This window comes from Papio anubis, chromosome 2, assembly GCF_008728515.1.
Source record: "Papio anubis isolate 15944 chromosome 2, Panubis1.0, whole genome shotgun sequence".
In the NCBI taxonomy this organism is placed as follows: Eukaryota; Metazoa; Chordata; class Mammalia; order Primates; family Cercopithecidae; genus Papio; species Papio anubis.
Genome location: NC_044977.1, coordinates 184,408,140 through 184,430,828, shown reverse-complemented (window position 1 = coordinate 184,430,828; position 22,689 = coordinate 184,408,140). Strand labels below are relative to the sequence as shown.

Below are 22,689 nucleotides of genomic sequence, written 5' to 3'. Positions count from 1 at the left end.
AAAATGATGCAAAAATTAAAATCAGAAACAAATGAGGTCTCAATTAGTAGATCTTATCTCAAATTGAAGGATGGATGATCCTTTTCCACGGAGAGAACTTCCATAGTGGCCAGATTAGCCAAGATCTATTGACACAGTCGCCCACTGAATGCTTGTGGGAAATAAGCCGCTGACTCTAGATCACCTAAGACAGTGATATTAACAAGTAGGCAGGCTAAGCAGTAGAAACTTTATTTAAGGGAAATAGTTTATAAAACTCTAAATTTTAACAAACCAATAGCAGAGCTGATTGATTTGAAGGGCCCAGAGTCCTCACTGCCTACCCCACACTCCACCATTGGAGCTTCCTTTCTACCCAGAACCCTAGGGCTTCTAGAGTGTAAGTGTAAAAATTCACTGATCTAATCTAATTTCACCCTTAAAAATTCTCCAGAAGAGGCTGAGGCACAGAGATTAAGTGTGATCCACGAACTAGTGAGTAGCATAGCCAAAAATCCTCCCGAAAGAAACTATGTTGCCTTTTTCCACATATACAATATTTACGTTCTGAGACTCTGCCCTTTTAGTAGGAAAAAGAAGTCGGGATCATCAGTGTGCCGAGAAAAATTCAAAAATGTGTCCAAGTTCAACAAATGAGCACGAGCAAATAAGGACATCTAACATCTTGGGAAACTCAGCTTGGAGAAACACAAAACATCCGCGCTATAAGTTAAAGTTTCATTTGATGATTCTGCAGTGAAAAAGCAAAATTACAGAAAGTTTTTTAGCTACTATCCATAAATGTGTCAGGCACAAAATCAAACCACTCAAAAATAATGTGAAATCCATTCAGTTTTAAGTACAGCAAAACATAGCAGCCTTTGTGTGAGGTGTGGGAGACACGAAACTCAAATGTGCTCCTTGGGTTAGTAACTTAAGCTAGGAATTCATGAAAAAAGTGTGAGGAGCCTACGAAAGAGTGTTGAGCAAAAGACATTGTGAGACACATTGATAGAATAGTCATATGATTAACAAACTGTCACATCAAACTTTTCTACAACGTGGGAACACTTTGACACTTCATATTTTTAAGACTGACATTTTGATTCATTACTGTAAATAGCACTTTGGGTTAAATATTGTGACAAGGAACAGATCATATATATGTACATATATATGCACTCTATATATTACTTGTGTATATTTTTTCTAGCTCTGTAACATTTTATAATATATGAAACCTTTTCCTACATTGACAGTTTGAGCCAGTATGTAAACAGGCTATTTCACTCCTAAAGTACCCATTTCTAGGACAAGTAGGCAGATGGACTTTCCTCATCTCTCAGAAAGTCTATAAAGCAGAGGGATTTCAAGAGTAATGGAATGACTTCTAAAGAGATTCTGAAAACTCCCAGTAAGTGATTTTACCAGGGCATTTTACCTTACTACACCTGAGTTCACAAAATCATTATGACGATCATACATAAACTGTCTCTTCTAGCTGGGCCCGGTGGCTCAGCCTGTAATCTCAGCACTTTGGCAGGCCGAGGCGGGTAGATCACAAGGTCAGGAGTTTGAGACCAGCATGGCCAATATGGCGAAACCCTGTCTCTACTAAAGATACAAAAATTAGCCGGGCATGGTGGCAGGCACCTGTAGTCCCAGCTACTCAGGAAGCTGAGGCAGGAGAATCGCTTGAACCCAAGATGAGGAGGTTGCAGCGAGCCGAGATCACGCCACTGAACTCTAGCCTGGTGACAGAGAGAGACTCCTTCTCAAAATAAATAAAGAAATAATAAAAATAAATAAATATATATATACACACACACACACACACACACACACACACACATATATATATGTCTCTTCTGTCTTCAGGGTGTTCCCAATCTACTAGAAGAAACAGATACATACATCCGAAATTCCAAAGCAAAGCAGACAGGTTTGAATTGAGGAAGGTACAAAGCGATGCTTTTAATTTCCTTTTTGTTCTCTTTCTCTCTCTCTCTCTCTCTCTCTCTCTCTCTGTGTGTGTGTGTGTGTGTGTGTGTGTGTGTGTGTTCATTGATTAATGTTCCCAGGGACGTTGTTCACTGTAAACCGATTCAATTGAATTAAGCAAAGTGTGGGTATCAATGGGGGCTGAAGAAATTTAGAAAGTTTACAAAAGTGCCTACATTCCTAAGACAAAGTTTCTTCTGAAAGAAGCTATAAAGATAGTGTTTGGTTTCCAGCCAACTTCAAATAATATAATTTTCTAAAGTTTCACTTTGCCTAAAACTGTAAAAGAAAAGATAAAATATCCATTCCTCAGCCGGGCGTGGTGGCTCACGCCTGTAATCCCAGCACTTTGGGAGGCCAAGGCAGGTGGATCACGAGGTCAGGAGATGGCAGACCATCCTGGCTAACACAGTGAAACCCCGTCTCTACTAAAAATACAAAAAATTAGCCAGGCATGCTGGTGGGCGCCTGTAGTCCCAGCTACTTGGGAGGCTGAGGCAGGAGAATGACGTGAACCAGGGAGACGGGACTTGCAGTGAGCCGAGATTGGGCCACTGCACTCCAGCCTAGGTGACTGAGCAAGACTCCGTCTCTAAAACAAAAAAAAAGAAAAATCCATTCCTCCCCACTAAAAACCCAAGTTTCAATATCAACTTTTCTTTGGTAATTCCAAAGTTATTATATACATTGAAAATACAGAAAACTTTATTTTAAAAATCATAATGCCACCACACAGAGACACACATACAAAGTACAGAAATAGGCCCACACGTATCTTCGTCTTATGTATTCAACTTTCCCTCTGGACATCATGTCATTATTATTCAAATGATTCCCCTCCTTAAAAGCCTGGAAAAGTACAAAAAAGAAGCATGAAACCTGTATTTAACAAGATGTTACATTCACTACAGATCAGCTTTGCCTCCGTACTGAAATTTAAATTAGGCAATGGTGTTTTCCTGAGAATATACATTAAAAAAGAAGACTGCTCAACATTTGTGTGTGTGTGTGTGTGTGTGTGTGTGTGTGTGTTTCAGAAAGAATGCAGAATGTTACCAACAAACCTCATCTAAATCCTATAAAAGTTAGGAAAGTATAATGAATATCATCTAACGAATATGGCAAATATTGAGAAAAACCTACAGAACATCAATATCAGACAAAATCTGGGTTTTAGTTGTAGCATTTAAAAATTCCCGCATCCTGCTTTTGAAACCAAAAAAAAAAAAAAAAAAAGTGGTCTAGTTTTGTTCTCAGCTTAATTAGTCAATTCATTTAGGGCAGAGTGCCTTTTTCTTTGTATTATATATGTGCCTAAATTTGTTAAAAGTTAAAGGAGTCTTACAAACTAGTTCAAGGCTTATTTCAAACTAAGGAAATTAAAGAAGACAGAAATGCAGTATTTTCCTTTTGGCTTACTGAAAACAAATCAGCTAAAGTATTGCCCAAAGCATAACACCATTTAAACCTGAGGCCCTGAAATTCTCTTCCCAAACTCTTAAGGAGGTGGGTTACAACATAAAAAGACTGAAGACTCCTCAAAAGAAGGCTCAACCACTGCCAATGAAGTAAGACCTCTTTGGTATGTAGTGGGGGAAAGCAGAAGTAACATTACAATATTTGGAGACAGAAGATCTACTTGCAAATCAAATCTCCATCACTTGTTCCTAGAGGTAAATTTGAGCAGTCAATTGAATTTTGTTTCTTCATTGTAAAATGAGGATAATAATAGACAGTGTATTGGGTTTATGAAAAATAATCACACATAAGAATTCTTAACAAAATCTAATTTGGTGAGAACATTGTTCCACAAAATCATTATTTGCCAATTTTCACCAGCAATTAGTAAACATTTTTCAGAGGTCATCTGAACCCAACTAAGTTCAACTCAACAAAAACTTACTGGATGCTCATCCTGTGTTTAGATCTCTTCCAGGTGCCTGATTAAAAGGCAGGGCAAGAATAAAAAGTGGAAGGGAGAAAGGCCCATTTAAGTCACAATTTCTGCTCCTGAGGACCCTGTAATCTTGTGGTGGAGACCACATTTCACATATAAACTATTGGAAAAATACTTGGCATTATAAAGTACTCCAAAAAAAGCATGGTACTGACAATGAACGACTCTTGTGGAAGTTTTAGGTGCGGTCTTATGTGACGTGAGAAAAGGGTTCAGAGCAGTAAGAACATGGCATTATGATTATCCCCCCACCCCCCACTTTAGGCACTCACTTCTCAAGGAACCCATCCGCGGAATGTGATAGAAACATTGTCCCCCAGAAGAGTTTCTGTGGATGGACATGCCCAGTGGCACCTTGGCCATTTACTCTGGGCTTCTTACTCCCCTTCACTTTCCCATCCCTGCCTCTACACTGAGATACTCCCCATGGCTTCACCTTCTCTGCCCACTCCCAGGCGTGGCAGTGTCACCAGCCCATCTCGCTGCAGCTTTCAGGGCTGAAGAGCGTGCTCAGGCAGGGCTCAGTGCTGCGCAGCTGGAACACCACCAAGCAGGGAAACCAGACCTGAGCTCCTCTCCCAGCCTTCTCTCTGCGCACTCTGTGGCCTTGAGCAAGTCACCTGCGCACAATGCGCCTCATTATCCTCACACATCAAATGAGAGTACGGGATACTGGCAAGCCCTTCTTGCTCCTCAACATTCAATGTCTGTGCCTGATCTACAGTTTCCAACCATTTCCAAGTGGCAACTGGGGGCTCACCAGTCACGCAGCTCCCGAAGAGGCACTGACGTGACCACATCAACAGCTTCTATTGTGGGGAAGGTCAGCGACTCCTTCAGAAAATAGCTGATCTAAACAGAGCCCAAGGAGTGTCATGGCAACACCGCTCACAAGCTGCCAAAGGTGGGGAGGAAAAGCAGCCCATGTGTGCGCAGCTGCCACATTTCAGAACAGCACTCAAACCTCGTTAATATCATCTTGCTTAATACCAAGTCCCATAGATCATAAGCTATTTTTATTGTGTATTTAACAGATTTGTGTATTGTCTTCCCTGCCAGAATTTTCACAGTCCAGTACAGAAGACTGTGCCATCACAGAGCCTTAAGACCTGAGGCCGCCCAAGGTTAACTCAGGAGAAGGAGGAAGGGGAAGAAGCAAAAGTAATAGAAGAAAAATGACAAGCGGGGGGGAGAAAATAATACACATTGAGGTCAAGGCTAGCTAGGGAAGAGGCAGGAGTGAAATGTAGTAAGTGCAAGTAAAAGCCAATGCTACAGACACTCCAGAACGAGGCACCCAGGTTGCAGCTCTCCAAAGACTCAGGTGTATGTGTAGAAAGGAGAGTGGAAGAGCTCAGTCTTCTGGTACACTTGGGTGACCACAGGTCACCCAATGCCAATTTTAATCACAACTTCTGCTTATTTTCACAGTCTCTACAATCCATATATCTTAGAAGAGTCACGCATGGTACTCTGCAGAGCCCTACACCCGTGTTCTAGGATCTATCCACCACATCTATCCACTACCGGGTGCCTTTCAGAGCTTACAGGAAAGGGCTTCTGCTAAATGTCCTATTTAGAAACCATCTGTCTCTCTCATGGAGGAATGGGAATTCTAGCTTTTGATGACTGACCAAGCTAAACTATGTGAAAACACCTGTCACAAGGCCTGTCACCTAACAGACATGCAATGAATGTCTACTTCTTTCCATCTGTTTAATACAGCAGCAGCAGCACCTGTATCACCTTTATTCTTAGTCGTCTTCATAGAAACAAGGACTCCAGACAGAGCCTATAGCGTCCTAAGAAGAGCCTCAAGTGCCAACCATCTCTCCAGTGCTTGGTGAGATGTAGGCACGATTTGCAGAGCTGCCACTCACTAGGCAGGCAAATTTAAGTAAGTCATTTCTTCCCTGGGGTGGGGGAGCTGGACTAGATAGGTTTCAACTTCCTTTCCGGTTTGGAAATCCTTTAAGCCTATAAGTCTCATCTCCATCTCAGAAACAAGCAATAGGCAGAGAGAAAAACTACTGGAGAACATAGTCATATGCTTCTCTACTGAGCACTACGTCTGGGGCCCTATGCCAGGAGCTACAGGGAACTCAGAGAAGCAGTAAGTAATCTTTAAATTCAAAGCTCTTAAAATATATATTAGGGATGAGCTGGGGGTGGAAACATGGAAAGGTGGCAATACAAAATAAAGTTTAATTATAAAACAAAGTCCATTGCTAAGACTCAATTCCAGAGCCAAGGAGCGGACAGGGATGACTTGTGTGGGAGAAGGGGCACATGCTGGTTCCTCAGGCAGGAAAGTGAGACCCACACAGGCAAAATGGCAGGGGGTGTGTCTTATAAGAGCTGGCCCTCTGTGGTGGAAGGGTGATCAATATCTGGGATAGTTAAATCTCTTATTTGTTTTATGTCTTAGATTCCCTAACATCCTATGTTTCATACATTAAAAACTAGAACAATAATGTCCACCTCGCCTATCTTCATCATAATGCTCTGTGGATAGTAAGAAGAATATAAAATAGGTTCGGGACACCTGGGTCCCAGGCCTTCCTCCATTGCTGCTATTCTACTGCCAGGATTTTGCTAAGTGGATAACCTGGATGTGTGACAAAAGACTTTGTAGAATTTCAGCTAGAGTTCTTGAGGCTTCTTGAGAACTATCTTGTTCAAAGCTCACATTTTGCAGACAGAGTCTAGGGTTCACCAAAAGGAAATGATTTTTCTCAACTACACATGTCTGTGATTGATGCCCAGTTCTTCAGACACGCCTGATATTTACCTGCTTCTGAGTCGTGCTGCCAGCTGGTTTCTGCCTACCAGAGACTGACTCTTCAAATCCTTGTAATATCTTATCAAAGTCCAATTAAAAATCTTTCAAAGCCAACTCTTGTCCCTAGTTCTATAAGAAACCTCCAATAGGAAAGAGTTTTCCAAATTCTGTCTCTCTCAAAGTATAATTACTGAGCTCACACATCACACCAAGTCTTGACTGGCCCTGAATCAAACTCACCTCCGCAGACCTGTCAGCTCCCTCCTTCAATTTCTTAGCAAGCTACCTTGCTTATAGGTGTTCAGTAAATGATTACTAAGTCACGTTGGTCTGAGAGCCACAGTTCGTGGACACTCAGCCAAGTATCTTCTAAAACATGCCATGTTGCCTGGCTCTGACAAGCCTAGAAGAGTGCAATCCCCAGAGCAAGCAAAATGGTTTCAGCCACCTCCAAATCCATCAAGCTTTTTACCAGACCAGCTGAACATGCAGCAAAGGAGAAGAGGCATAAAGGAAAGAAGAGGAAAAGCAAAGGGCATGGACAGCAAATTGGATGAACAGCCATGCTTGTGAGCTCAGGAGCACTGGTATTATCATTCCAGTTTTACAAGTAGGAAATCTGCAGTGCAGCAATTCAACAGCTGGCCGAGGGCCGCATACACAGTCCCTGATGGAGCTCACAGGTCTCAGTGCTGCCACCTTTTAGGCTACTGCTTTTACCACTGTGGTAAAATGTTGTATAGACAGTCTCAATACCTGCCATCAGTGGGGCAGGCCCATCCAATCTACTACAGAGGATAGGAGGCATCTGGAAAGAAAGAGCCACAGAAGCTACTTACAGCAAAGGTTTATACCGAGTTTATACTCAGCCAGTAATGTCTGAGTGAAAGCATGGCAGAAAGATTGATGAGACAGCACTGTGTGACTCCAGAGGCAATCCAAGGCACATATCAAATGGGAATTTTAAAAAATCCCTTTAAACACACGAGGACTCAGATGCCAGCACACGTCGTGATGGCCCCAGCCAGACAGCAAAGGCATATTGGCACCACTGTAATTTGTCCATTCACCAATATGCTTCCTGAAAAGCACCCATATGCTTTCTTTTAGCATCCATATGCTTTTTTAGCAAGGAAACTAAAATATTTCATTAGTTTTGAGTAATTAATAATTACTTATTTCACAATAGTCACCCTCATTAAAAAGCAAAAATAACTGATTAAGCTGCAGGATCCTGGCTTTCAACTCAGGCTTTTTAATTTAAAAAAAAAAAAAAAAATTCTTCCCCTCTAGGAATTGAGTAATAGGGTAAAGCAGCCAGTGTGGAAATATTCACACTACAGGGAATGAACAGTTATCACCCACAACCCAACATTCCTCTTGACTGAGACATCGTGGTTTAATGAAAAGAACATGGACTTTAGACCAGAAAGACTTAGAATCCAATCCCAGTTTGACCCCTTCTGAATAGTAACTTCTAAGGAAATGAAGGGTGTTAAAAAGATAAAGCCTGCTGGATCCCTTCAACCCAGTCTTCCATTATTCCCAAGGAGTGACTTCACAGCATCCTCGCCCCCCGGACCCCACTATCTCAAGGCATGGTACAACATGCCCCAAGAATGCTGGCAGCATGCCAGTCATTGTCAGCAAGCCACGGCAATAGCCTTGAAATAGGGCGAGGGCCTAAATGAATGTTTCTCAAACACTAATGAGCATATGAACTACCTGGGGATCTTGTTAAAATAGAGATTCTGATTCAGAAGTTCTGGAGTGTGATCTGAGATTTGCATTTCTAACAAGCTCCCAGGTAATGCTGATGCTTCTGGTCCTCAGACCAAACTTTGAGAAGCAAGAGCCTTACAAGTGTCAAGATGAAGTTAGAAAATAGAATCTTGAAAAGCAGAACATCTGTGCCTGTCTCAGTGGGCTGTGATAAGGATTATTAATCAGATGGGTGATAATATTTCTGTATATTGAACAGCACACTGGTATAGTATTGTTAAAAGGGTATGGTTTCGGCCAGGCACGATGGCTTATGCCTGTAATTCCAGCACTTTGAGAGGCCAAGGCAGGTGGATCACCTGAGGTCAGGAGTTCGAGGGACCAGCCTGGCTAACATGGTGAAACCTCATCTCTACTAAAAAGACAAAAAATTAGCCGGGTGTGGTGGCACATGCCTGTAATCTCAGCTACTAGCTAAGGCAGGAGAATCTCTTGAACCCAGGAGGTGGAGGTTGCAGTGAGCCAAGATCATGCCGTTGCACTCTAGCCTAAGCAATAAGAGCAAAACTCCATCTCAAAAAAAAAAAAGTGTATGGTTTCCACAATAGACAACAAACCTGAGACCCAAGTATATCAAGTAACTTATCCAAGGCCACATAACTAATCATGCTGACTTCCAAATACAGGTTTATCTGCCTGTCAAGCCTATCAGTATGAAGATATGCCAATGGAAAGGTAGGAAATAAAAGTAGATACTACTGTAGATTGCTGATATAAAGCCTCGCTCTTGTTTTGCCATTATTCTCAGGGAGCCATTCACCTGCTGTGTGAATTTGACTAAGTCTTGCCCCTTCTAGCCGCCTCCATTTCTGCATCTGCAAGGTGAAGGCACTGCCATGGACAAACTCCGAGGCCTCGTCCATCTCTGACACTGCCTTTCACTCTTCTGGCCCCCACATGCACTCACAGTGGGTCATCAAGCGCTAAGTTTTAGCTTCACACATGTGGCAGTCATTACAACTTGGCAACATCCAAATTCTCACTGCTCACATCTGCATTTGTGCTGATCTGTGCATGGTCAGAAGTTATCTCTGTTAAAAGTCTCATGCTCAATATAACGGGGAGCAGGTCAAGGGGAGGGAAACAAAACAAATGCCCCAAAGCACTGAAATTTCAATTGAGTTGAAAACTCAATATGATCAGGGCACTATGACCCTAACTACTCTCCGTCTCCTCATCTCACTTACCAAATAAAGATATTGAGAGCACTAACCTGACAGAAGTTTGAAGAATAAGAAAAAAACTGAGTTATGCATAATGTGTTTCATATGATTATCTAACTTTTTTTATTCTTTCTTAAGGAGCCAGATAAACATGTAATCAATTATAATATGAAGTGATTCATAATGTATGATCTTGTCCCTTCCTAAAATCTCATAGTACACATTCTCTGTATTCCTCTGGGGCCCATCTACCATTTTCTACCAGAAATTTCCGTGGTCTATGAACTTGCATCATTGTCTCTATTTGTCTTCAATGTTATCTCTGGAGGTATTCACATATTCTGGAGTAAATCTGGATTTAAATCAAGACTTTATATTTATTAGCTGTAAAGCTTTGGGCAAATTACTCAACCTCTCTGAGCACCTACAAATGGGAAAAACAATTTTCTATTTTATAGGATTATATACAATAATGTATTGAGATGTCTAGCATTTAGCACACTCTGGATTAAAATTGAATTTGAATGCATGAATGAATGAATGAAGTAGAATAAGAGTTTCAATATTAAAATATCACTCAATAGTTTTGAGACATGTACACACCAAGAGTCATGCTACAAAATAAGCCTAACACTCACAGCACAACAGCAGGTGATCTATGGGGAAGATCCAACAGCAAAAGGAAATGTATGTCACTCCAATGTCATCTCATACTTCCCACATAAAATAAAAACGTTTGCTTAACTCATGGATGGCCTTCAGAGCATCTACAAACCTCCTAAACTTGTTGATAGCATTTTCTGAAGTTCTGCATTTTCCAACTATTTCATAAATTCATCTGAGTTTCTGAAAATTCCATAATCCTCACGTCTGCCCCAAACACAGGCTCATGTGTATACAAGTGTGCACACACATACACACACGTACATTAAGAACTACTACTTTAGGCCAGGCGTGGTGGCTCACACCTGTAATCCTAGCACTTTGGTAGGCTGAGGCGGGTGGACTCGTGAGGTCAGGAGTTCGAAACCAGCCTGACCAATATGGTGAAACCCCATCTCTACTAAAAAAATTTCAAAAATTAGACGGGGCTGGTGGTGTGCAACTGCAGTCCCAGCTACTTGGGAGGCTGAGACAGGAGAATTGCTTGAACCTGGGAGGCGGAGGCTGCAGTGAACCAAGATCTTGCCACTGAACTCCAGCCTGGGTGACAGAGCGAGACTCCATCTCAAAAAAAAAAAAAAAAAAAAAAAAGAATTACTACTTTAGGCAAGCCCCTGGACAGAAAGGGACTGTCAAATAAAAGAGAAAAAGTAGATTTAATAAAACAAGGCTGAAAGCTGCAAACATACTGCTTAGAAAGTATGGGTAGTGGAAATTATAATGATATAATGATGACCATCTCAAACCAGAAAAAGGGGCTATGAATTCAAGACCTGGCTTGGCTACAAATTCACTACCGGTCCTTGGGCAAATCTGAGACTCATGAAAATCAGAGTTGGGGTTCCTTTGACATCATCTATGCCACCCTCCTCCTCCCATCTCACAGATGGAGAAAGTGCAGCTCAGAGGAAAGTTAGACATTCACTAAACTCATAGCAAATTAATTAGAGCCAGGATTTGAACCTCAGACTCAGTCAACTGATTTCTACTCTCCGAACCTCTGTACTGTGAGGTGCAAGGTAAGTACTTAGGTCCAATGTTCTCTAAGTAATCTTCTATCAGATGGGTAACAATTACTACACTCTTCTCCAGACCTGGAAGTCCCCATGTACATATGAGTTTCATTTTGGCAATGATGATACTAGCTGTTTCTCAGTCCCAGCCCATTCCCACAAGAATAAGGCAGAAGGGTCTGAAATAAGACAGAAGGGTCTGAAACAGTGAGAGACACTGCTATTAATGCTGTGTAGCGCAGCAATTGGGAATTGCAGGCCTTGAACTAGACTTCATTGTGTTGGCTATTACTCTTCTGTCCTCTTGCTTATTAAATCCCTCATCTGTCTTCTCTTTTTTAATGTTCCCCAACAATGTTCAGTAAACAGCCAGCTAGGAGCTCATTCTCAGATTCCTTTAATTCACTGGTTCAGAAAAAGGCAGGAGGAGGGTGGAGGAGAGTGATGATGTCAGCAGCAAACAACCTCATACAGGAAGCACTGCAAGGGAATCCACAGTCTTTTAATAAACACGGAGAGCAGAAGCTAGCCGGAACCCTCTGTGCCATGTCTTCATGAAATTAATGAAGATACCTGGAGTCCATTTATGTTTTAAGGACATCTCACATCCCCATGGTGAAAATGAAATTGGTTTTGCCTGAAAGATAATGACCTTTTAAGAACTAGGAAGCGAAAGGAGAGTTTATAGAAAAAGATTTCTCTACTTCAAGATACAAGTATGGAGTCAGAAGAATTCTAGTCCGAGATCAGTCAACAACGCTTTAGACAAGTCAGATTCCCTCCCAGACACTAAAATCTCCATCTGTGAAATGAAGGAATTTGTTTAAATTATTTTGTAAAGTCCCCTCTGGCTTTGACATTCTGATCTCCTTTACAGATCCAATGATTTGCTCTGGAAAAAGCAAATAATGTAAGAAGCATCCACCTCTTCCTAACAGTCTTAATAGGGGGGCAGTTTACCCAGATCAGGGAACAATGTCACAGAGTGAAGAAATGTAGGGGAAGACGGCTTTTCTTCCCTAACAAGGAATTGCAAGTTGCTGGGGTAAGGGACTACCGCTACCGGTATATAAATGCCCATTCTTACAGTATACATAATGCAAGTCATTAACTGCATTTCTGGTATGTAAAAGAAGCAAAGGCTAAACAGAGGAATAACTGTTTTCCCCCAGTGGCTGTGCAGTAGAGTCATAGGACTGTCCTGTGATTTTGGAAACACGGCACCAGGAGAGAGAAGGGACAGGCTAGGAAATAAAAACATATGTAAGAGAACATTTAACCAGAAGTAATGCCACGATCAACTGGTCCAACTTTGTCATTAGATGATGAAACAGACCTCATAGAGGGAAGGTGACTTGCCCAGGTGACATTACAGCTGGGATTAGAAAAGGATTCTCATGGCTTCTGGTGAACATAATATACAACATATTGCTTTGCTCCCAAAAACAATGTGATTCGATTCAGGTTATTACAAAATAATTTCACTTATAACTATTGCCTCTACCTCCACTTCAAAAAATGGTATTTAAAGCAGACTAGGACTGTTTCCACCAAATTATACTAAACAGTTCACTCTGGCAATATAGACAAGTGCATGAGATTTAATTGGGTATTATTCATCCTTGCTAATGAATCACCCTGTGGAAAACAGGGATAATCAACCGTCTACAAGAGGCCAGAAGCCTGTTCTCGTTCAAGTACAGAACTTGCCTATTAAAGAACATGAGGTATCAGCTCTAAATAGTAAACAGGGTATACTGTTTCAGATTCCATGGAGTGCAGCTTTAAATAGATTCGGTTTGGAAATGGGACAGAGAACACACCGCAGTCAGTGGATCAACGTTGAGAGCAGGGAAAAACAATGATTACACTCATTAAGTGGGTACCTGTTGACACATTTACTGTCAAGTCTAATTATTTATTGAAACTGTTATTCTTTCTTCATTACTGCCACTCATACCAATTATTACCACAAGATTATTGTAAATTTCTACAGCATGCTCCCAGAATATTTACTTCTCCTTTAGGCCAAACCTCCCAAAGTTTACTTGAGAGGCTTCTATTATTCCCTCTCCACCATTCCCCACCTCCGAAACATAACAAAAAGAGAAAGAGAGAACATTCCTCTTTCTTGAGAGTAATTTTTATAACCTTTCAGAGCTTGATCAAAACTCCCCTTGATAGTTTCAAGATGGGTTTCTGTGGGGACAGGGGGTACAGTTAACTACTTTTCAAAGCTTATTCTATTAATATTTAACAATTGGCATTGGAGGAAAGGTTAGTGTGATAATTGCAGTTTCTAAATGAACAAGTTAGATCTCTGCCTCACAGAGCTGTCAAAAACTATGACAGTAGGTATCTACGGTACATTCTTTTCTGATATATTTATCCATAAAAATAAAACATTAGACATAAGCTTTTACAGGATTATTTTGTGGACTAGACAAGAAATAAAAGGTGGACAGTAGCCATTCTTACATTTTTCGCTACTACCTTTTTTAAAACAACGTTCTCTGTTTCTGTGTTAGTTTGCTGAGAATGATGGCTTCCAAACACCACATGTTCTCACTCATAAGTGGGAGCTGAACGAGAACATGGACACAGGGAGGGGAACATCACACTTTGGGGCCTGTTGAGGGGTAGGGGGCAAGGGGAGGAAAAGCATTAGGACAAATCCTAATGCATGCAGGGCTTAAAACCTGGATGACGGGTTTATAGGTGCAGCAAACCACCACGGCACATGTATACCTATGTAACAATCCTGCACATTCTGCACATGTATCCTATAACTTAAAGTAAAATAATATAAAATAAATAAAAAGAAAACTTCCTGGGTAAACTAGCTTATATTCCACTTGAAACATAAATAAATAATAAAAAAATAAAAACAATATTCTTTTTTGTAGGAATGAGAAGAAAATCTAAATAACTTAAGTGGCTGTTACATCTGATTTAATGATAGAAATTTCATAGTCCATACGTAACCTACCTTGTTTGCACATGTATTCTTATTAGCTTTGAAAATCATGTAAACCTAACACCTTAATTTCCTCTCAATTCTAAATTTTCTAAGTCCTACAAATTTGGGGCAATACCAACCAACTTGATTTTTCTCAAAGGTCTATGCGACTAAAGTCACAGTTGCGGTTCAAGGTCATAGATACCATACAGCAAAGGAAGTAACAATATATCCAGCAGAACACACGTGTATAGTACTTCAAGTAATGGTATCAAATCTTCTACAAAGTTACTATTCTACATATTGTCTACTTCATCTCTTTTTGGCTAAGTTCTGAAACATTACATAAAACACAGTAGAGCTCATTAAGAGGTACAGATTCAGCAGGTTAACTACAGGAGAAAAATTGCATCTGGTAGATTTTACAACTATGATGCTTCTTTTAAAATTCGTTTTCCATTGGCCTCCATTTTCTTGGCAAACTCAAGACAAATGTATTCTTCTGCCAAGGATTGGTGTCCTTCCCAACGGTCCCCCAGGAGAGTGGCATTCAGATACAATGGATCCAAAGTTTCAAAAGACTAACTCAATTTTCTGTGTTCTTAGGATTTTTCTGTTGCGGCTTTAGATTCTAGCTTTTTGAAATGATTTTGTTTGGCAGCTAAGAGACAGTGACTGACCCAGCCAGAAATATTTGGCCCCTTCAGAACCAGGTAACACTGGCAGCATAGTGTAGTGAAAAATGCACTCAATCAAGGGTTAGGAAACCAGGTAAAAAATGCTCCTGCCACATAGTAGTTGAGGATACAATAAAATAATGGGTAAGAACATTCTACTCCATTGCATTTTATGGACACTTAAATACATACACATTAAATCTGAATCATCTGTGTGGCCCAGATTTGGGGTTTTAGTATTAAACCTTAAGGGTTATGAATTAAAAGGGAAAAAATAAATAAATTTAAAAGACAAAAATGAAGAGAGGTCAGCTCACTGTCTTGGCCATTTTTTGGTTCTTTTCCTCATAAAGTACCTTTGTATTTCTTCTATTCTTTGTATTTCTTCTAAAATCAGCATTACTGGGTCAGATGCCTATTAGTATTTCATAAACATGAAGACATGCCTCCTCCGTTACCTTAGATAGCTGGCTCCTGGAATGGACAATGGACACAAGGTTCAGCCAACTGCAGTGCAAGTATCTGCAAATGAAATAAGTAAAAATTACTTCCAGACACCAAGCCTATATTTATTCATTAATAGTCATAACCTCTTATATCTACATAATGGTTTCTTGTTTTACAAAACATTTTCACATTCATTTCACCCCACAGGAACCCGATGAAGAAGCAGGAAGGGATGATTCTACTCACTTCGTAGGTAAGGAAACAGAAGCTCGAAGAGGGACAGAAAGGTTGAGAAGGGAACTAACACCGTCCTTATGATTAACTTCACAGAAACCATATAAAATGAACATTATTGTCCACATTTTACAGAAGTAGAAACTGAAGTTCACAAAAAGAAAGTAATTCGCCCAAGATTATACAGTTTAGTATCTGGCAAGGCATGAGTTTGGAGCCAAAGGCTGTGCCTGCTGGTCCAGTAATCCTTCCTTTTCTACTTTAGTTTTTCCTAGGTTATTAGGCTGGGGAAAGACAAGGACAAACAATAACGCATTGTCTTAATTCACAAGGCTTGGTGGAGAGAGAAAATAAAATAAAACCAGCTATTTGATTGAAATGAGGAAATGGGAAAAGTACATAGCATTTCGAGCCAGTCAGATTTCCTTTTACCAGTGGCCTTAGGCAAGTTATTTAAACTCCATGAGTGTCAATTTCTTCATATGTACATGAAGATTTATGATATATACTCCATAGCCAAAGCTGCCCTTAGTTAAACTTTTTAAATCAGATTTCTCTCCATTATTCCATACATATGGTTATAGAGAACAGCGATAACATTTCTTCCCATAAATCCACATGTATATGATCAAAAGATAACATTATAAGCACGTGAGGCAAGAGAATATCTCTGGCTGGAATATTTCTTTGACTTATGTCTCCTAATTTTAAAATACTGCAATATTAATCTATGTCACTCTCACATGACCTCACCTAATAAGAGACAGCCCAAAAACTTTTAAGATTTTAACATCAAATGTTTCCTTGACCCCTAAAAAGCAAAACAGATACTGCTTTAGTTGAAAGACCTGCTGATGAATCACACATGATTTTCAGCTTTGTGCCTATAATCATGCCCTAGGTTCAGAGAGTTGGAGTTTCCAGTAGACTCTAAGAACAAAGCAAATTTGTTCTAATAGAATGGATAGATTTATTGAGAAATATAAGACTTCTAGGAAGTTTTGATAAAATGTCCCATTTACATAAAGGACTCAAATCAGGTTGAGAAAAGAACATGGATCCTGCAACTATATCCCTGAACTTAAAATAAAAGCTTCAAAAAAACAAAACAAAACAAAACCAAACAAAAAAAGCATGATTGATCAGATGCCCTGCAAGAAACTTGTCATCTGCCACCAACTGAAAACATGATTCGTCTTTTAACATCATGCTTTATTTTATAGCTTGAAAAATCACAATGACCATTATGTCTTAAACCATCCCCTTTATAACTCCAGTGAGGCCCTATTACCCAAATTCTACAAATACAGAAACCAAACTTCAAAGATCACATGGTTTACATGGAGCAGATAAAAATGTAACACTGTACCTTGATACCAAAATCAGTAAGCACCCTTCTACTACATGGTGTAGCCTCCCAATTGGTAGTGTGCTATTTGAAGAGGGTAACTAAATAACTTCAGGAAAGGGAAACTGAGTGCATAGCACAGAAAATTCCATTGTCAAAGCACTAAAGCACACTTAGTTCTAAGTTCTGCTTTACTAGCAAGTGTAAGGAGAAAGAGTAGACTTCACATCTGTGGTCTAACCAGAAGGTGACACATTACTTAGCTAAGGCAAAAGGAGTGTTCGATGCAGTGTTACCATAAACACTTTCTCAGATCTCACCAGGAAAGTTTCAAGATGCAACATCCCTGCGCAAAGTGTTGAAGCACAGTCATATATGCAAGTCTGTACCAGTGAGGTTTTGTGAAGAGTCTGATACAGTTTGACTGTGCCCACACCGAAAATGTCATCTTGAATTGTAGTCCCCATGAGTCAAGGGTGATACCAGGTGGAAGTAATCCGATCATGGGGGCAATTTCCCCCATGCTGTTCTCATGATAGTGAGTGAGTCTCACGAGATCTGATAGATTTATAAGCATCTGGCATTTCTCCTGCTTGCACTCACTCTTTCTTGCCACCCTGTGAAGAAGGTGCCTGTTCCTCCTTTACCTTTCGCCATGATTATAAGTTTCCTGAGGCCTCCCCAGCAATGTGGAACTGTGAGTCAATTAAACTTCTTTCTTTATAAATTATGTGGTCTCTGGCAGTTCTTTATAGCAGCATGAGAATGGACTAATACAAATCCTTCACCAATAAGTCTCATTTTAAGCAACAGGAAAGCTGAAGTCGTTCTAGCTAAGAAGTTCACCAGCCCTCTTCACGTGGATTGAGTGGCATGTGTCCTGAGTAGCTCCTGCCTGAGTATTTCATAATGCAAGGGAGTCTTCCATAATTCCATACAGACATCTGGGACAACTGACAAATCCCACTCTAGCCTTTCGGTAATGAAGCCAGTTATCCTTGGCTGCCTCTGTGTATTTTATAACTAACTGCTGACCCAGAACCTGACATGTCTGCATCCTCTGTCAAACCATTCGTCCTCTCTCCTCTCAAAACTATGCTCACCCTCAGAAGCAATTTTTCAGAAGCAACTGTATTTTGGAGAAAAACAGGATGGAGTAAATGAAGGTAAGATAATAAAGAGAGAGAAGGAAGAAAAACGACAGAGGGTAAGGAAAAAGCAGAAGAAAATGGAATGACATGGGAAATGAAAAGTGCAGAGATCAGTTGCAATGGGTTTTTCACAAACCATGGTGTTCTTTGAATTTACCACCACACCCCACAACAAAATGTAACCATCCCTAAGATGATTATCTCAGTATTATGAACAAAAATTCTACGTGGTATTGAACCAGTATAAAGCTAACTCAAGATACTTGATATTTTTGTAAGTGCTTTAGTACAAATAAGCAATATGACAGTATCTTATAAAAACTCCCACTAAGTCAATAAAGTGGCACCTCTTTAGCTCTGGTGTCTCAAATATTCATTCTGAATAGGGAGCATCATATTGAAAAGAATAATAAAATGGGGATTGAGGAACTCGGTTCTGGTTTTAGTGTGTAATTATCAAATCTTTTGATTAGAAGTTGCATAAAATACACATTCTGTGTTTCTCTTTTCACAGTTCTTGACTATGGTTATTCCAAAACCACTGTGAAAAGGCCAATAATAATTTGGTCATTTTCATAAGTTTCATGTGGCAACAGAGGTATAGCAGGAAAAGGATTACTTATACTAACATTTATTAAAATAAAACAATGTTTTAAACATAGAAGTCTGTCCCCAGAAGCAACTGAAATGTTAAATCAGGCTGAAGGAATTAGATGACAAATATGGCCCTGCATTCCAATTATCAAATACCACATACAATTTAAAGTGCACTCTCATGCCACCCTAAGATCCTTATCAAGAATACAAGATATTCCATAGCTTATGATTTGGTTGTCTCATTAAAGTAATGTTTGCCAGGATTTAATTGCTTCCCTCTCTGATTTTAATTTCCTCACCTGTCAGCATCTATCAGAGGCACTGAAATCTTCTGACATCTGGTTGATTGTGTTGAAATTAATCAGATTTTTTAAAAGTAAATTGCTTTGGCCTAAAGGTAATGCTCAACTTCTTAATGTTATATTTATAAGGGCTCTATCAATGGAATATATAATCTAGAAATAAAATGAGAGACTTTAGGAATTTCGAGCAGAAATATAAGTAGCTTACAAACCTCCAGCACTGGACTTTTAAAGATAAGGACTTTAAAAGTGGCATCAGTAGCATGGCCAACCAGAAGCCCCTAGCTCTCGTCTCCTTCACAAAGACAACCACAACAACAATCAACAACTAAACTTTAACAAAAATAACTGGGCCAGGTGTGATGGTTCGTGCCTGTAGTCCCAGCACTCTGGGAGGCCAAGATGAGTTTTTTTTGTTTGGTTTGGTTTTGAGCTCTGGAGTTCGACAGCAGCCTGGGCAACATAGGGAAACCCCATCACTATATAGAAAAAAACAAACAAACAAAAAAACTAAAAACAAAAGAAGAAAAAATAATAACTAAGACAGAGTACCAGACTGCATCAGAGAAGTAATAGAAGCCCTGGAGAGCAGGAAACTCAGAATAACCACATAGAGAATAGAAACAAAACACCTGGTCTTTACCACCCATCACCCACTTGGGATCCGCTGGGAACAGGGAGGAGCTTCTCTCTGGGGTAGAATGGTAAGCAAGAGGATCCCAGCAAGCCCTATCCACACCTTGAACAGCTACAGACCTCACCCATGAAGTCTCATGTAGTCCTCACAGGAGCTAAGTCCCAGCTGAGGGACCTGCCTGAAGTCCACACAGCCGTGCTCCCCCAAGAAAAAGAGCAACCAGTGTGCCCTGCCGTCTGTGGCCTGTGCAGCTACTACACTACGCCATCTTGGAACTGGAACTTTGGCTGGAGTGTGTCTTGCTCTGGGAGTGCGTAGCTATGACACTCTTTCATTACTGAGGCTAAGTCACTGTTGAACCAACCCCAATCCAGTGGCCCAACATCCCCAAGTTGAGCTGCCAGCAACTGTTCCGCTCTTCCCCATGGGCCCATGTGAAGGTAGAGTCACTTCATCTACCTTTCACCCTGCCCCTCAGGCCAATGCTGAAGCAGTACCCTGCCTCCTGGGAAAACAGTACATTGGCCACTCAGAGCAGTCACACACCCCAGTACTTAATCTGAAGTAGCACCTTTCATCCCAGGGAAATGGTACCGTACCTGGGCTGCCTAGAAAAGTCATGTCCCCCAGGCCTGAGCTGAAGTGGCACATTGCCCCCTGGTGAATTGGTGCCATTGCTCAGCTGAGCAGCTGTACATCCCAAGGCTGAGCTGATGTGATAACCGACATCCTAAGAAAACAGAGTAGTGGCTGGGCTGATCTGAGACACTCCACCCTACAGGGCAAACAACTCTAATATGTTGTTTTCCTGGAGCTGGTCTACCTGCTTAGAGTCAGAGCTGCTAAGACACCTCTCTCCCTGTGGAGTACAGCCATCACTATGCTGTACCCTGCCCCCACTCAGGGCACAAGTAACAGTTGTATGTTGCCATTCTGGGGTACTGTTGCTGCATGTGGTCTTACAGAGTCTAAGGTACTGCTGAGTCCCAACATCCAAAGGTCAAGAATCACTACTACATGGTGCCTCATCCCCTGGGATCCAAGTTGCCACTGAGCCCTACTGGTTCATGTTACAAAATCAGAGCATATCCTGCTCTCTGGGTCCAAACTTCCCTGCACTCCTTCTTTCCTGTAGTTAAGCCACTCACAGCTGGGACTGAGCTTGTAGAGTAGTGTCTCAGAGTCACAAATCCTGGCTCTGTGGGAAGCCTACATCCAACCCTAGCACAGACAGCGAACCTGTAACCCAAGACCCAGGTGTCACAATAGGTTGGCAAGATCCTGGGCATAAGACTCTGGTCCCACAAACACTTCAAGCACCTGCACCTAGAACTTAGCACCACTGCACATGCTTGTTGGTCATGTCATATCTGACATGAAGAGCATTCCCCTTGGCTAAATCTCCCCATTATGAAAAAAAAAAAAAAAAGAATTGGAGAATCTCAAAAGCCCTTGACACTGAGGACATTAATAATCCATGCCACCACCATCACTGCCACAAATTTCTACAACTTAAGCTACTGAGGTGCCCCCAGTTATTGCTGACGTTGAACACAGCTTTAGAAGCTGCATGAAGACCATATCACTGCATCTATTCAGAAACAAAGTCATCACACCCCTCCCAACTGTAAAACCAACGCTAATTGCAAGCGAAAGTATTTTTTTATGAAAACCACTCTAGAAAGTTTGTATAGAGAGGTAATTTTTCCACCGGATGCACAGACATCAACTCACGGACACAAGAAACATGAAAAAGCAATAAAATATGACACCACCAAAGGAATGTAGCTCTTTAGTTTCAGACTCCAATAAAAACAATCAATAAAATGCCAGAAAAGGAATTCAAAATAATGATCTTAAGGAAACTCAATGAGATACAAGAAAATACAGATAGACAATTTCACTAAATCAGGAAAACAATTCACAATATGAAGAAGAAATTCAACAAAGATAGAAATAATAAAAAAGAATAAATCTCAAAGATAAAGAATTTCATGAATGCATTCTTACCCTGATACCAAAACCAGACAAGGACAAACATGTAAAAAGAAAATTATAGGCCAGGAACTCTGATGCACATAGATGCAAAAATCCTCAACAAAATACTAACAAACTGAATCCAGCCATACACTTAAAGGAGCATTTACCATGATCAAGTGGGATTTATCCTAGGGATACAAGGATAGTTCAACATAGGTAAATCAATAAATGTGATATATTACCTCAACAAAACAAAGTACAAAAACCATAATCATCTCATTAGATGCAGAAAAAGCATTTCATAAAGTTCAACATTCCTTCATGATACAATATCTCAAGTCAGGTATAAAAGAAGCATACCTTACTTCAGCATAATGAACACTTCGCATGATAAACCCACAGTCATCAACATACTGGACACATTCAAATTGAAAGGTTTCTTTTAAGCTCTGGAACAAGACAAAGATGCTAACTTTTACATCTTTTATTCAAGATAGTTCTTGAACAGGCATATTCACCAATGGGACAGAACAGAGAACCCAAAAATAAATCCACATATTTACAGCCAACTGATTTTCAACAAAGGAAACCAGAACAATCTCTTTAATAAATGGGGCTGGGAAAACTGGACATCCATATACAGAAAATGGAGCCACCATGAGATATCATCTAACCCAAGTTAGAATAGCTATTATCAGAGACAAAAAAAAAAAAAAAAAATAAGAAACGCTGGCAAAGATGCAAAGAAAAGAGAACTCATACACTGTTGGTGGGAATGTAAGTTAGTGCAGTCATTATAAAAGTTCTTCAAAACACTAAAATTAGAAATATCGGCCGGGCATGGTGGTTCACACCTGTAGTCCCAGCACTTTGGGAGGCCAAGGTGGGTGGATCACGAGGTCAAGAGAAGGAGACCATCCTGGCCAATATGATGAAACCCCGTCTCTACTAAAAATACAAAAATTAGCTGGGCATGGTGGTATGCATCTGTAATCCTAGCTACTCAGGAGGCTGAGG

At 40.5% G+C, this 22,689-nt stretch overlaps 1 protein-coding gene across 22 annotated transcripts in view; it reads right to left on the bottom strand.

The window, feature by feature from the left end:
• LPP (LIM domain containing preferred translocation partner in lipoma) overlaps positions 1-22,689 on the bottom strand; it is a 735,767-nt gene that overhangs the window by 531,785 nt on the left and 181,293 nt on the right. For 21 of the 22 annotated variants that reach the window (XM_021933886.2, XM_031662904.1, XM_031662912.1 and 18 more), the window contains one exon: positions 15,435-15,498. Coding sequence is in view for 10 of the 22 variants with exons in the window: in XM_031662901.1 (XP_031518761.1) it covers positions 15,435-15,498 (64 nt within the window). In the remaining 12 variants the exon portion in view is untranslated. Of the gene's footprint in view, positions 1-15,332; positions 15,356-15,434; positions 15,499-22,689 lie in introns of those variants that run through there. The other variant, XM_031662909.1, reaches the window with a different exon arrangement.